At 40.3% G+C, this 16,976-nt stretch overlaps 1 protein-coding gene across 2 annotated transcripts in view; it reads right to left on the bottom strand.

Annotated features, from left to right (window-relative positions):
- Positions 1-3,249: 3,249 nt before the first annotated feature.
- The window catches only part of LOC103826245 (transmembrane protease serine 11E-like), a 42,961-nt gene continuing 29,234 nt past the window's right edge, over positions 3,250-16,976 (bottom strand). For both annotated transcript variants that reach the window (XM_018926755.3, XM_018926756.3), the window contains exons 7-11: positions 11,717-11,755; positions 9,545-9,740; positions 8,484-8,743; positions 7,605-7,747; positions 3,250-6,273 (exon numbers count right to left, since the gene is read on the bottom strand). In XM_018926755.3, the coding sequence (XP_018782300.1) occupies positions 6,112-6,273; positions 7,605-7,747; positions 8,484-8,743; positions 9,545-9,740; positions 11,717-11,755 (800 nt within the window). In that variant the 3' untranslated portion in view covers positions 3,250-6,111. The remainder of the gene's footprint in view (positions 6,274-7,604; positions 7,748-8,483; positions 8,744-9,544; positions 9,741-11,716; positions 11,756-16,976) is intronic.

Genomic DNA, 16,976 nt, shown 5'->3' with positions numbered 1-16,976 from the left:
AATCAATAAATCCTCCTTATGTTCAAGCATGACCAGTTTAGACGATGAAGGGCACTCCCGGGCCTTGCTCTTGCGATGCCTGCCTGTGTATCTCGCAGGAGAGCACCAGCAGATGTTACCTACCGCACAAACAGGCGGAACTCTATTGAAAGGATCTGGGGAGCCAACTGCGAAATACGAGGTGGTAGCCAAGGCCGCAGAGCAGATTTGGCAAAGAGTTACCAAAACCAAAGTACGGCCCATGCCCGGGTGTTATATAGGCTTGTGGAAACTTTTCCTCCAGGTAATTAAGCAGGAGAAAGCAAGCCAAGCAGCAGAGAGGCAGCCACTGCGCTGCCTGCACCACCAGCTCGACACCACCCCCGTAAAACCAACATCTCCTCCCATCAATATTTTCTCTCCCATTTCCCAGACTCTTGATTAAGACCCTAGCACAGCCCACCTTCCCATCTTCCAGCTTAATCTCCCTTCACCTTGAACCCTGCCTTCGGTTTTCTTACCCCGATCACTGGAGTAGGTGAGACGAGGTTAAATCATTCTTGATACCATTAACACATCTTGTCTAGAATGGGAGGGATTCGAGCACTCAAAAGTAAATAAAGAATACAGTAAATAAAGAATAGTTACCTTGCATTTTAAAATTTTTACAACTTTAAAAAACCCAAACAGACCAACCAACTAAGGGGAACTTGTAAGGGCAAGAAGACCCAAGTTTTGTGCTCTTTGTGAGCATCCAGTGCCTTATTTTGGCATTTCTTTTAACGGAATTTTAGCAACCCTCAAGATTTACACCTCAATCCAAGAGCGCACACAGCCTTTGTACTTAATTAACAAAGATTAAGAGCAGCTGGACAACACTGCTCTCGTTCAAACGTGGGCTGTGCTTCGGCAGAATTAGGGTGAAGGCTCTTGCCTGCTACACCGCTGTTTACACACGCAGAAATAATTGGAGAAGATGTGAGAGCCACTAGAGGCCACTATAAGTCTGGAATGCCGAACTCAGAGACGGGATAATAGGAGAAAGCCGTTCTGGATGTCCACTGCGATCCCTACCAGTAAATGAATTGATGCTAAGGTTGGTATTTGCTTTGTAGCTTTTTCACATAATACATAGACATCAGAACATGGAAGAATTACTTTCATTATTTCAACACAGTAATTTCAAAGAGCACTGCATATATTTAATGAATGGGATTAACAGGAGTCCCAGTGACAAAAGGGGAGGGGGGGGGGGGAAATGAAGAAGAGTTTAAAGACACCAAAAAAAGTCAGCTTCAGTTTTGTCACTTGCATAATTTTTTGTCGGTAACTTTTACCGTTATATTTGTGATTTCTTTCCTTAAAAATTAACTTTTTTTTTTTTTCAAGGTAAACCTAACCATTCTTATTTTCAAGCACCCATCAAAACTGTTATGAACAATAATAATAACTAAAAGAGTCTGATACCTACCGTCTTTGTGTCCAGGTCATTTTTCAAGACCCTGTCGACTTTGATACAGTCATCTCACATGAAACAGATTTTGCATAGTCACAGCAAATACTGACAAGCCTTTTGCCTAGGTGGAGAAACAGCAACATTCAGTTAATTCTCACATAACCCTTTAACAGTAAGGAGGCAAACACTAACAATTGGTGAATCCATAAATGTGGGCTTTCTAAGATAAAATGCCACAAAGAAATGCACAGATTCTGTTTACCCCAGAAGCCAAAGAAACAATTTCCCAAATGCATCAATTAGCAGGTGTCCTCAGGAACTCTCTAGGCTGATGGTACCAAATCAAACAACATACAGGTTTTCCCTTGCCTTTCTAAGACTGCAAAATTTGAAACACCTGGAGTAATTTGACTTTTTTCCCCATAGTATTCTTCTTAAAAACTGCATATGACATTAAAACCTTAGTAAATTTGGGTAAATAAATTAATTTTAAAGGAAATCCCAGCTCCTTATTTGCATCATGTTAAAGTCAGCTATAGCTTTGAGGTAGGAAGCAGAGCTGTCAGTTTACAGACTTGCTGAAGCAGTAAGTGGGATGAGACTGTGGCCAGGAGAACATCACCACCTCCAGATTTGAGCCTATTCATGTCCCAGATATCTTCAACTTCAGTTTATGTGCACCACTGTGGATTCATTCTGAATCCAGGTACTGAATACATCTCTTTAGAGCCAGTATTTTCAAATGGAGCTGAAGCTGAAGTAACTGTATATCTCCTTTCCATCTGCTAGGAAAATCCAAGCCACTTGGATTTTGGGTACTTTTAGTCTTTCATTTCCTGGTTTACAGGGGCAATTTCACATTCTTAGTGAGGACTTTGTAGTGGAGATTTGGGGACATACATTTGTTTCCCTGATTGATTTAGTTAATAAGCAAATTAGCAGACAAAACTCCTGTAGTTTTTTTCCCTTAAAATGTGTTATTTGAAAATACTAAGGCAAACACAGTTCAATTTAGCACACAGGCCAGTCCAGAAGTTACCATAAATCTACATCAACATCTTTCAGTGGGTTTCCAAATGTCCTTCCTTAGACTGCAGCTTGTCCTCAGCTCTCGCAGGAGCAAAGTTCTGGCTGGAAAAGCTTTGTCTCCTCTTTTTGGCAATGCTGTGTAGGAGTGTTTTGATGGCATATTTAAAAGGACTCGAGCTTCCCAGCAGGATGGGCCGAAGGATCTTGCCACTTAGAGCTGCTCTAGCAAGTGACACCTTCCTAGAAACCATGTTAATAATGTTGATAATTCCAGATAAACAAGGGCACCAATTACCTAAGCTGATTTCACACTGAGATGTGTATGAATGCATTTCCAAAGGAAGAGCCAGCTTTTCCACGCCTGTGAATCTGCAGCACAGGCTGCAAGTTGCCAGATAAACATTCATTGGGTTAAATAATGACTTTTGGCTCTCAGCTCATCTAATTTATTAACAGGAATACCAAATACAGAATGGGATTTTCTACAAGCTTTACTTACATAAGAAATCCTGATGACAGATTGATGTAATTCAAACAGACCTTCTCGCATGATTAGGCCTTGTGCAATCAGCCTCTTCTTTCTTTCCTACTTCGGCTCCAAGCTGAAAATTAGCATTGAGAAAGCCCCAGACAACTCAACTGGAAGAACCAGAGGTTTGGAACACATTTCTTGGTGCTTTAAATCTACCTGGGAAATCTCAGGAAAATTGGTACCAGAGCTCCCTATGGCCAGTTTGCAGGGATGGAACATCACACACGTGTTTTTCCCAAGGGCAGAAGCAAGGTGGTGAATCCTTGAATGAAGCTTCAGATCCATTCTCAAATTTGCATAGTACTATCTTAACTGAAATTCACCTCTGAATATTTTAGAAAAGCAAATTTCTTACCTTCTCTTCGCTGAAACACCTGTAAAGTTCAACCACTGTTAATAACAAAATGATTCCTAGGACAGGGAATGGGCAGCAAACTGTAGTTTTAGAATAGTTTTATATAAAATAAGGAAGATTAGTCTATTTTTGCATTAGATTCAAACTTTAGCTTATTATTATGCAAAGAAAAAGGACAGAAAAAGATCCATTGGTTTTAAATACATTTAATGTTATGAAACATATTGCCTTTATTTTGTTTAAATCCTTGCTAAATCTTAACATCAACAATAATAAAAGGCTTTTAAAAACCTTTTCTTTAATCACACAGTAGCCTCACTGTTTTACTCTAAGAAAACCAATAGAGTCATCATAAATAAAACACTGACATGGAATATAAGACAAACCCAGGCCAGACAGTTTGCTAAAAAGTTTATGAAAAGTGCACCTGGCTGGCTCAGGACTCCCTGAGTAAGGTAGACATTCTCCCACACACCTCTTGGCTATTTAGCCACTCATGAGAAAATCTGAAATAAAGGCTGCCTTTCTCATTTTAAAGCTATTGCATTTACATGTCCCTTGCTCTGTGAGGTAGGAACCAGTTTCTAGGGACTGTATCTGGGCCTCACCTCCTTATTTTTGCCCCTCCATTTGCTATGCAAAAAGAGTTTTAAGTGCAAAACAAAGCTTTAGCTGTCTATGAAAGTGAACTACTGTTTATTTTCAATCACAATTCATCAGCTGATTGTAAAGGACACTTCTCAGGATTTTCACCCTCAAACCAATAGGAGGCACAAAAAACTAGATGGAACTTTTGTTTGTTTTTCCCCAGAGGATGCCTTTGAAAAAAGGGGACTTAAGCACTAGAAGAAAACCATGTGTTCAGGTTATCTAATTCAAAGCTCCATGAAGTTTCTGGTTTGTAACTGAACCCTGCCTGGAATAAATTCTTAATTGAAAAATAGCAGCAACTCAAAAGTGCATAAATTACAAACTTCATCAATAAATTAAGGACATGGATTTGCTGCATCTAACCATCCTCCAAACTGTCCCAAGATCCTTTTCTTTTTACAATGACATGGAAAATCAGAATAAAGGTACTACTATGTTGAAACTAAAACTAATCTAAAATCTTCAGTAGATTTCTTTCTGAGATAAGGCAACTTGTCTTTTACCAAAATTCAAAAGATATACAGAATGACTGGAAGTAGCCCAATAACAAGACAACCCCTCCTACACCACCAAGCCTTAAACATAGGTTTTTCCATTCATATGTAGACTTGTAATTCAGGGTGTGAGTTTTCAAGAAATGCCAAACATCTCATTCTCAGGGATGCTGATTATTGGAGAGCTTGTACAGTAGGAAGGCTGAGGAGAGATCCAGTCCTGAGCAGTGGGGGAGGCAGGATTCTTCAGCAGATTTTTCAGCTGTAGCAGGTGCAGCTGTGGCACTTGCAGTTTCATTCATGTCTCGTACAGACTCCTGTGAGTCCTGCATTCAGAGCCTAAGCAGTCCAGTGGCCATTTGAAGACTACAGGTGACATTTTGGATCCCCACATTGAAGGCCTTGGCTCTAAAGGACCCCCTTCCACCAACACTCCATGAGAGGTTGTGCACAGAATTAGGAAAAGTGCTTGACCAATGTGTAAGGATTGCATTTACTCTGAAGTTCTTACTGGGACTGTTCTTTAGTATGAAATTACTCTTCATCCTCATAAGACACTCATATTCAGGATCATATTCATTCATGGCAGAGATGAATCTATCAGTGAAGTATCAGTAATCACTTGGTTTGCAGTGAGATGGTTTCTGCTGGCTGCCATGCCCTTGGAAAAGCTTGCTGTTTCTTGATCAAAAAAGGTAATTCCCAGTTCATTTGTGGCAATTTTTTTTTTCCTTTAGAACAAATTTAAATGCCATATTTATTTCTAGTGAGATTGTTCATGGGAGCACACTTTAAAAAAAAAACAAAACAGTTTGGGTAGAGCTTGTGTTTCTGCATCTTAAGCATACTCTGTGTTGAACAGAGTGGATCTAGAAGACAACAGGTACAGAGGTAGCAGCCCAATGTTGTGATGAAGCACTTCCACAATAGCAACTTCAAGCAACTTGAACTTCACAGAATCCACAAAAACATTCCTGTTTAAAATATGCTTTGCAATAAGAACATCAAGCTTTTCTCTTTCCCTTCTAACCTACTGCGAGCACAGAAATCCTACTTTTCCTTAGCTAGGACCTAACCTCAGTCCTGCTGATCCACTTTTAGTTACCTAGGTCATGGCGCAAGGTGAGCATCCAGGTTCTCTGCTGGAGTCAGTGCAGATAGTAGTCTCTAACAAGAATAATCATCAAAGATCCACTTTGCTAGAAACACAGCTGTGGCAGCATTTGCTTCATTGGAAGAGGAAGATTCAGCTGCAGGCCTTGCCCATGGTGAAGAAAAATTTCTTTTTTTCTTTTTTTCCCACTGGAAAATGTTTGCATTTATAAAGCAGGTAAATTGGTAGCTTTTAAATGTAATTTTAATGATGTCAGTTCCTAATTTCTGGTAAGGGAGAAAGTTTCACAGCTCAAAGATGAGGCAGAGAATTTCATACATTTAGCATGAATTCAGAAGGGGTTAGTGTCTCTGACAGCAAAGATAGTGCTTGCTGTGGACTAAGATTGCTTCAACCAAAATTACATAAGAATATATCTACTAAAAAAATAACCTTTCAGAATTACAGACAAATATGAGTTATATGTAGTCTATGTAGTTAAATCCATTTTTTACTTTGGCATTAGATGCCTGTTTTTGTGGTGATCCAGTCACGGAAATAAGTCACTCGTGTGTAAACTCCAGGTTTATTTGGCTTGGCACATTCATCTCCCCAGCTCACTATTCCCACGAGGTACCACATCAGTCTAGAGTCTGGAGTAACCAGTGGTCCCCCAGAGTCCCCCTAGAAAAAGAGGAGGGGGAAAAAATATTTAATTGAAGAAAAAATACAATTCTCTCCATACACACAGGAGGGCCTATGCTATAAGAGAAGTTAACAAGCAGTATTTCAAGAGCAGCCATTTGTGCAGAATCCAGGCTGTTTCTGAAACTTGAGTCAGAAGTCTGTGGCATTTTGCTATTTGCCAGGGGACCTCCTGACCTCTGTTTTGGTAAAAAACCTAACAAAATCTGTTCTGTTTAGTGATACACTGCTTCCCACCTGCCTTGTCTTCTTCTTTGTACAGAGTATGGAAACACTGCTATAGGCGGCAATCTAAGAGAGAATGAACCCTTTTTTTAACAGGTTATAATATTCTTAAAGTAAACAATTTTAGTCACTTTCCATAATAACATTTAAAAATTAGCTTATAGCTCCTTTTTGCTGGGAGCTTTCATCAAGAACTTGGTCTTCTAGCTAGATGATATCTCCTTAAGGTATTATCCACTTTCCAAGGCTCAATTTGATACCGTTAATAGCATGACATGGTAATAATAATTAAACTGGACACCTTACAAACTGAGAGGCAATCCTCACAAAACAGACCAAATTTCCCAACTTTCACCAACATTATTTACTGAACTAAACAGCAGTTGAACCCTTCTGCTTAGGTCTTTTCTGTGCTGAGCCAGGAACAGAGGAATGAGCTACCCAGGCTTATTCTGCAGGGAGTTTGTCTCTGGACAAAAATCTGTAGGACTAGGACTAAGGGAAGAATCTGTATTAAATCAGCACTTTAGGAGTAAAATCTTTAAAAATAACATAAATAGAAATTACGTTTTTAAAAGTTGTCGCTATGGAAATATTTTTGTTTGAACATAAGCATTTCCTGCAACATTTGCAAACCTGCAGCATGCATGTTTCCTTCCCATTCTTTTACACCTACCATCCTTATAGTTATCTTTGTTTCAGACAGTTTTCCTGTCACTGAGCCAAGTCTGTTACCAAAGATCACATTGTAACAGATCTGTTATGATATGATCCGGTCCAGAATTTAATTTCAGTGAGTGACAATGCATTTTTTCTGGTAACTTAACATTCTTAACCTTCTTCCTTCTCATCTCTACAGATGTCTGGTGTTAGCTACTTAAGACATTTGATTTTTAGCTCATAATTAGTATAACAGCATTTAGTGCTAAATGATGTATGCTAAATGCTATTTCACTTTACACCTAAATTCCTGTTTGAATGGAGCTTATTTAAAGGACTAATACACTGTCCATTAAGATGTGGTCAACCAGATACTGCAGTCAGCATTAAAATAGTTTTCCTTTCTAATTTTCAGCTACAATTACCTGACAAGCATCTACTCCTCCTTCCAAGTATCCCGCACACAACATCCTGGGTGTTATGTCCCCATCATACACTTCTTTTCTGTTGCAAGTGTCTGAGTCAATAAGTTTCACTGTTGCCTCCTGAAGAGCATTTGGGGCTGGACCTGAGAGAAAATACAGTTTGGGTATTTATCAACATAATTACTTCGCAGCAGTTAATATACAGGAGGAGTGTTTAATGTCCTCTTATGGAGGACCAGCATGACTTGGTTTAATATGGAGGTTTTGCTTGTTGATCTGCCTAGGTCAGGCCCTTAAGGAGAATGTACATAGAATCACAGACTCACTTAATGGAACTGTACCATTAAAACTGGTACACAGTGCCTTAAGTGTAAAGCCATATATTTTACACATGTTCCATGGAACACAAATTCCCTAGCAATTTGAGGAGACGATACAAAATGAAGACATCTTGATTCCATTGCTAATGTACTCAGTGTGGCCTGGTAAGAGTGTGAGCTTGGGTAATTCACAACTCACTCTGCACATTTACCTGAAAGCTCACAGTTATCTGTAGCTTCTGACTAGTGCTGGCAAAATAGTTTTTTAGGTTCTATATAAACATGTACATGGCTGGACTACTGTCTAAAGAATTTACAATATGAAATGGAAAGGCTGGGAAAACAGGAGTCTTCTTTTTTTTTTTTTTTCTCCAGTGGACTGTAGTTCTGTCTTTATCCACTCAAGTTTTAGAAAAAGAAACTGATGCCTACAACTAAACAAACCTATTGCAAACATTAGGCTTGCTGTCATACCACATGAGGCTACAGAAGTCATATCAGTTCACTCAGAGCTGCTGTTTATGGACCATGCAGGTCACCTGGCAGACTCAGAACTCACCATCATTGGTGAGAGCTCCCCAGCCTGTGATGACAGCGTAAATATTGTAGGGAAAGGTCTGAGATGGCTCTGGCAGACAGACCCGGTGTATGCTGCTCGTGAACTCCACTCGTTTGGAGAGCTGCACCAGCGCAATGTCATAGTCGTGTTCTGGGTAGAGGTACTTCTCATGGATAATAATTGTCTTGACTGATCGCTTCAAGCTTGGTGGCTTCAAAAGAGCTCCAAAAGTAGCAGTCCACTTCTGAGGGTGAGTCATGCTGAAAAAGGTTAGAGTGCTTTAAGAATTTTGCTGTAAATATGTGTTTGGGGCTTTAAATTTGCAGAGTATCTTTACTGTAAAACTCCTTCAAGCTAGCTCCCTACTAGACAGTTGTGGCATCCATCACTTTCCATAACAGACCTGTGGGCTGCTGCTAGGAGAGGGCACTCCTGCATTCCCTCCTCAGCCATGGTCTTGTACTCTTCCCCTGCTCCTTGTCCCTGATCTAACCATTGTGTGGCCATAGGGTGTCATCAAATCCAAAAGCTCTTCTGCTGTCAACTCTTCATTTCACTCACTCTTTTTGCACATTGGTAGTCTATTCAATCAACTGTTCCATCTTAAAGTACCTTGCAGCTTCACAATTCCCATGCTTTAAACAAAAAATGCTGGGTGTGCATGGCTGAGCAGAGGACAGGAACATGGGATGGTAGCTGCTGGTAGCAGTCTGCAGTGGCAGCAACCCCATTGTAACACGAAGGCATATGTTTAAGAAATGTAAAATATAACAGGAAACAAATACTCCACCATTTCACTCACTTTACCTTTTCTGCACTTTTTTGGTCAGTATGCCAAGTGACTATTGATTTTCACTCATAAAATTGCCAGTTCTGCTCCTGAGAGCCAGTCTTTAGTTTCTCATTGAAACATCCAGCTGATTGGCCTACTTAACTCTGACTTTTCTCTTCCAAAATTGTTTGTCTGGGAAAGAGTCAGAGGTGTGGTGCAAACATGGAAAGCCACACAACTTGATACAGAAGGGCCACATTCTGCTGCAGATTCTAAGGTGGGAACTTACTCTCTGAAGCAGTGAGCTGCAGACACCAGCCATGTGTTGCTGATGAGTGTTGCACCACAGCGATGGATGTTGTTGTACTGCAGACTGGCCTGCCACGGCCAGTCCCCGGTCTCTGCAGAAGACAATCCGCCAACGATTCGCAGCGATGAGGATTTTGCCATGGACTTGACTGATCTATTCTGCCGTAACCCACAGACTGTCAGGAAGGACAAAGACAGTATTAGCTATTCTTCTGTTTAGTAAATCCTGCGAATGGCTGTGGAAAACGTGTAAAATTCCACACCACCTATGTTCTGTAAAAAATAAACAAGATTTTTGACATCAACAAGAAAACATAGCTTCCACCAGTGCCCCCAAATCCGAGCTTCTCATGCACAACCCATGCACAATGGACTATCATGGAAAGCCATGATGGTCAAGCACTCAAGCTTAGCTGTGTGAGCAGCCTGACTCAGGAATCAAAACCTTCACCATGCATCCAAGACAATTCCCAAATAGAGACATTGCCAACTTTAGTGTCTTTTTCATTAGGATAAAATATGAAAAAGGCAAAATCTAGAATTGGAATGATCCATGTCGTGGGGTTTTACCGTGCATGCATACAGATTGCATCAAGCAAGATGTCACCTGGAGACAGGCAACTGATCACTGCAGTCTGCAAGTGGACTTGGAGAAGCACTTCAAGCAAAGGGCATCACACTACTTCAACCAGAGATGACAAAAGACATGGATACCTCCAGCATGGCATGCATCCATGACACAAAATGAGCATTTTTATCCAAATCCAGAGAGAAACTGAAATATCCATAGTTTCAGCTACTAAACTCAGGATATTCAGGAGCAGCTGAAGCTCCTGCATAGCTTTAGAAACTTCCTTGATGAACAGACCTACTTCAGCAGTCTTCTCCCATCCAAATAGCATCAAATCCATCCTACCTGGACCAAGACCCACTAGTTTTCATCCAGGTCCCAGATTCAGCTAGACATTAGGAAAGTTGACACATAGGACTATCCCAATTAATTGAAAAAGAGACAGAGATGAGAATTATTTGCATAATGACCACCCAGTCCAAACCATTGCTGTATGGCTCCTCTCCCAGACAGTGACCTGGGAGGGGGCCAAACCAGAACTTGGTAATTCATCACTGAGGAGCTGCCAGCCCCAGGGCCCTTGAAGTCCTCAGAAGTGAAAAGCTGGAGCCACAGAGAGTGTTATCTCATCCCTTTCCTGCTAGGATCTACACAATATTATTTAACAGTACTTCATGGTCAAAAGCAGGAGAAACACCACAGCAGACTGAAAGCTGTCCATAATTTAGAAGAAGAAAAGTTACACCACATTGAGGAGTTCATGAGCTCAGTGTAGAGTCTGCCCTCTTCTGATATTTAAAACCAAAATGAAGGAAATAAGTGAAACCTTAATGTACCTGTTCAAAAGTTTTGTGTAAAAGACAAACTTCAGAATATACCATAGTTCATAAGACTGTCTGAACAAACGTTTTTCCCTCCTGAAAGCTCTTTGTAATCCTCAGTAACTGGTCCTAAAACTGCACAATCCTTTCGACCACCTGAGCAGTCAATGTTCAAAACACAGGGAATAAACTCAGTTCTATCAGTGCCCCAGAACATCAGCACCTACATCAGACCCCAAAAGTGATGTAATTTAATCTTCCATTGTTTGACAGCTTATTGCTAAGGAACTGATCAAACCTTCTCAGAGTTAAATGAAACACAACTTGTAAGCAAAGAGAGCTTTCATGACTATTTTATCTCCAAGCAAGCTGACTTCTTTCTCTGAAAACTTAAAAAACATTTCTAAAACAAGCTGTCTCTATCTAACCCCTACAGCAATGTGTTGAGAAGACCAGTCACATTTCCATGTATTTCCATGAGGAACAATTTTGTGCTGTCAGCCATTCCAAATTCCAGAACATTTTGATTATAATCACAGGCTGATGTAACTTCCATACATTTCCTTGTGGTACCTCTCTCCTTTCAATAGGTGCTAAAGAAAATTACAAACTCCCAGTTTCTGAGAGTACAAGGTCACATTCATTAGACAGAAGGATGAGAAAAGGCTCTTAAGGGCCAGGAAAAGTGCTCAGGGACTCCTAACGTTAATTTAAACAGTTGGAGATGAGATTTCTGAGGTTTAAAAAAAGCCTTACTTACTGTCATTGAAGATGGCTTCTGCTCTTACTGGCTCCACATCTGAAACAAAGAAACAATCAGGGTAAGGCCAGGCCAGCACAGACAAGGTTCCCCATCCTCATGGTCATCCCCTCAACAGCTATTTGAGCACAGGGCACACAGGAGGCATAGCTGAGGGAGCTGCTAGAGAAACCAGGGTAGCTCATATGTGTCCATGTTCAAGTGCTGGCTGTTGGCCTCCTCTGCAGTCGGCGTTGTCTGAGGACCAGGCACTCATCCAGCCCATCCTGCTGGCCCCCGCTGTTTCTGGAGGGCAGTATGGACAAAACAAGCCTCGTATTACTCAAAATCTGCAATTTTGTTGGGGAGAAATTTTTATCGTGGAAATTTTTGAAGCTCCTCTTTTTTACAAAAAAAAAAAAAAAAAAAAAAAAAAAAAATTCCACAGTTCACATATTACATCCAAGAGAGGGTCAGAGGGTCGGAGGAGAGCTGGTACTCTGTGTCCTCTTCAAGATCAGAAGGCCCTCACTTCACTGCAGCAATGGAAGCTTACAATAGCAGTGGCTCACTCTCCTTTCTCCTATCTTATTGGTACACTAATAATACTAAAATAGATAGTTCATAGCAATTTATTGCATGGCACAGCAAGTTCTAGCAATACATTCCCTCCTTTAACATGCATGTTGTATGTTCACTGAAAATACGGCATGCCCATGCTGACAATAGCAAGCATTGGCTCAAGGTTTAAATCCATCCCTTTTCTTCCAGAATGCTGTTTTTCACTAGAGCTACCACTGTAGTTTCCAGCACTCAAAACAATTTAAAAAATAATACTAATTCTTAAAAAATCATAATTTCAATATAGTTTTTTAATGATATAGTGATTCTATACTAGTGTCAAGAACTTCATATTTTGAGTCTGGATAGGGTTTCTCAGCAAATTCCTATCCTTATCCAATTCCTTTGTTTCTCTTTGCTGCTACACAGAATAATATCCTAGTTTTGAGCCAAACCCACACCAAGTCATGAGGACTCTCTTTTGAATGCAAAGGGCTCTGGCTCACACTTGTCACCTGTTGGGTTTGTCTCACATGTGTTTTGCATGCAGGCTTGACACTCCCTTAGGTATGCTGGATGAATTATCTGTTTGCAATCCACCAGTACCAGACATGTGTCACTCATTTCTTAATATGACAGTAAGCAGATTGTGACAGAAAAAAGGAAACAAGCAGAACTCCAGCATATGTACAGCTTGTCTGCAGGGAATGTTACAGACTAAAGGCAGCTCTAGGGCTGCCATGTGTGTGTGCAACAGCTGCTTTCTTTTATAAGGATGGGAGATGGGTTAAAATTGGACATTTATATAGCAATACAGGCTAATCACTATAGAAGGAACTGAAGTCTTATTCACTATGAACAGGAACTGTTCACATGATGAAGATAATTACATTTCACTGGTGGGCAAGACAAAACTTCCAAGGACCTCTTTCAAATAAAAATGCTCATTTGTATTTTCTCAATTCATATGAAAAAAGGAAGAAAACACTGAAAATACATGTACTTTTGCATTTCAGTAACACTAATTGTATTCAGTGAATTTCCCTGGATAGTATGGTTGGTTGTCTCTTAGAACCCTTATATCAAAATGGAATAACACCACAGAGCAAAAGCTAGGTCAGCTGAGGGATTCAGCAGTGATGTAAACATTACTGTTTGCTAAACTGTACTAAGGCTCTGGCCACTTCCCCTGTACATTTATGTTAGCTAGAAGTGCTTTGAAAAATCTGGCCCTACTTGTTTCTTTCAACTATGGTGAGCATCCAGTGTTTTCCTAGAAATTCATACAACCTTCAGAACTAGTTCATCGTTTGAGTCACATCAATACTTTATATCTGGAAACTGGTAAGAAACCAACAATAGAATTCACAATTAAAGAGGACCTTTTGCCTTTAAGTGCAATACTGACAACAATGTTTTTTAGCTTTTCTCTGGGTGGAGAGACATTTACCTCATAATTCATAATTATAAAGCCTGCAGCCAATTATTATCACTTACATTATGTTGCAAAGCTCATTGAGAAGACAAAGGGAGCAACCAGCTTGTTCAAGTGCAGTGCCGGAAGCAATTCAACTGGCATGTTCCCACTGCATCGAGTTTTGCTGTGAGTCACAGGTGCTCTGCAAGGCACCTGCATGGATCTCTGTTTGCCTTTTTATGAGGCACCTAGAAAAAAGTACAAACCTCACATGGGCAAAATTTTACCCATTGCTTCCAGTTGGATCAACTTCTGTGTAATTGGAGAAACAAGCCTTCCACGCACACACTGCCAGTCTGTACTGCTCTAAATGTTGGCATGTCTTATAATATATCACTACTATGCAACTGCTCTACTCTCCTACCCATCCACTGCTGAAGGAAAAAAGCCAGTGATACCCTGGTTTAATTACTGTTAGCAAAGTCAGTGCTGTATTCACTAGGGTAGGGTCCCAAATGCAGAACACATGCACGTGTTTGCAAAACTGAAGAAACTGACCCTATTTTCAGATAAGCTGAGCCCACAGTAGATCAAAAGCAGGGAGCACTTTGGGTTACATGATACCACTGAAAATAAAGTTGCTAACTGGTTTACCTTGCTAGGGGCTTGCCTTCATTTCTTACCAGCTTCACATTTTGGCCTGTTGAAGGGCACAGATGTTCATATTGTGCCAGCCAACATGTTGCAAGCCCTGCCTTGAAGCAGTCACTTGTAAGGCACGAGAGAAAATTTTGCTGCCTTGCTCATTTACTAGTTGCCCTAGTTGTTTGCACTACCAAGAAAAGGCATCAATTAGTAACAATTAAAGTGTCATGTCTTGTCCCAACCGCATATGGCTGCAAAAGTAGTTGTTTGTGCCACATTTAGGAAAACAGTGTTCAAGATTCTACTGTAAACAAGTTTGACTTGAACCTGCATTGAATACCTGTAAAATGGAGCTTGCTAATGAATTCAAGCTTACTTAACTTTAATGATAAAACAAATGTTTAAATTAAAATGGCAGCAATCTATTGAAATGCAGCTTAGGGATTCCATCTCTCAGAAGAAGGCTCTGTTCTCCAACTGGACAAGCAATTTTGTTAATATAGTTCTTTTATATATTTATTAAACAAAATAACTCTAAAACACACCTAAATTCTTAATTTCTGATTAACTTGCACTTACTATTTAAGGCTAATAAATTATCAGTAAAAAACTTTTACTCCTCAACATATGTGTTTGAGTAAACTTGGAAGGAAATGCTCATAGTTAACTGCAGAGTGAATGGGAGATCTTATTTGTGAGGGGTTCAGAGGTTCCTATGGAAAAATGTGCTCACTCTGCTACATCTCCAAATACTGTCAGTGTCACTGCATCAGAGGAATCAGTCATGTGCCCACTGCCTCATTTCATTCTATCTACAGAGCACAGTGTTTATGTTAAAAGGAAGAGATCAGACAGAACTCTATGACATAAGAGTATCAGACATTATACTGACATAGTGCAAGCAAGGCAACCAAATGAATTATTAGGGGATATTATGCATTTTCAGCATAGAAAGGGCCAGAGATGGCTGCAAAATTAAAGATGACACATGCTTTAAAAGACTGATGAAATTTTACCGAATTACATACGTTTTCACAGGTGCTGATTCATATAAGAAACTTGATTTTCTTTATAGGTTTCTACACTTAAAGATTTTCTAGATGTGAAAACATAACTTCTAGTCTCAAAAGCAAACTGCATGTTCCATCTTCTATTGTATCAAGTTCCTGCATCTTGCTTAGATGTTTTTTCACACAGAATATAAGGTAGAGATTATCTTAAAAGGGATATAAATGGAAGAAATGAAAGAGTATGTTCTTCCATACTTATAACACATTCTTGGAAATTCCTTTGAAGCAAAAGTTTGGGAAATGCACCAGGGAGCAGAGAAAGCATTTTTCCCACTGTCCTTCACCACATTTTAATAACAACTTTCTTGAAGAGTGAAAATTAAAAAAAATCTCAGCTACATCAGAAAGAGGGGCCTCATCCAGAGTTATGCAGGGTAGCAACTGCACATGCAGAAAAAGAGAAGATCACTGGCAAGTTTTAGTAGGTCACCAAACTGGGCAGCTGAGAGGAATGTCACAGAGTGCATGTCCTGCAGAGCAGACAGAGGTGGGGATAATAGCTGTACCCTATGCTCTTTACTTATGGTGAAGACCAGAAAGGTCTGAAGTACTGGGGGAAATGGGAATAAGAGCGCTGAGGAGCAGATTCAGTTGTGTTCCAAAAACTGTGTACCTTAAAGGAACTGCAGGAGTTTCCTGAAAGATGGCAAAACATGAGCTTAGGGTTTAGCAGGAAAGGTACGTCCTTTTGTGGTTACATAGCTCATATACATCCTAAAATATCTCTCAACTAACCTTCCAATATTCTCACTGCTCACAATGGGAATTACCTCTCCAGATCTGCACCCTTGTAAAGCAGCAAAACATGGCTTAGATACAGGTGATGCAATGCTGATTCCTTCAATGGAGTAGAGTAACCTGACAGAGACATGACAACTGCTTTGTGCCTCTAATTGTCCCTGTCACCCAGCTGTTCCCTCCCTGCTGATGTTCACTGCACCTGTCCTCACATCTGTGATTCCCTCCACTGTCCCCCATCAGCATCTTAATTCTGTCCATGAGGCAGACATAGGTCCATACCTCACAACTCCGTCTGGCTGTCCTGCAGTCTGAGGAGGAATCTACTGTGTACCAGTTCTGTAGCAGGCATCAAAACAGATAAAATTTTTAGCATTTCTTTTCTTCCTGACCTACACTCATGCCTGAGCTGCAATCAATGTCTTACTACAGTAAAGGCAGCCCAAATTGCTCTCAACCTCCGCAGTCAAGGCAGGGAAAAACCATGGTTTGAGTGAGAAAATCAATTAAATTAATGTATCTGGGTCATGAGAAGAGAGGTCAAGATGACTTTCTGCTTAATGCCTTTACACAAGCATATCCTTGCAAAATACTAATTTTAAAATACATTTCAGTCCCTCCCATTTCAATCATTCTCTCGAGACTCTTACTGAAATGTACCACCTTGTGCCACACTAGTGACCTCAAACTGTAGAAATATCAGATCTCCACTGTTTCCCAATGTACAGATGCATGTTCAGTTCCACTCCCCAGAGATGCTGTTGTGGCTGATAAAGGCAAATATCCAGACTGCTCCACGCATTATTTGAAATGGAACATTCCTCATCAACCCTGTCAACCACTCATCTGC

This window comes from Serinus canaria, chromosome 4, assembly GCF_022539315.1.
Source record: "Serinus canaria isolate serCan28SL12 chromosome 4, serCan2020, whole genome shotgun sequence".
In the NCBI taxonomy this organism is placed as follows: domain Eukaryota; kingdom Metazoa; phylum Chordata; class Aves; order Passeriformes; family Fringillidae; genus Serinus; species Serinus canaria.
Note: the sequence above shows the minus strand (reverse complement) of the source record. Positions and strands in the feature narration are given on the sequence as shown.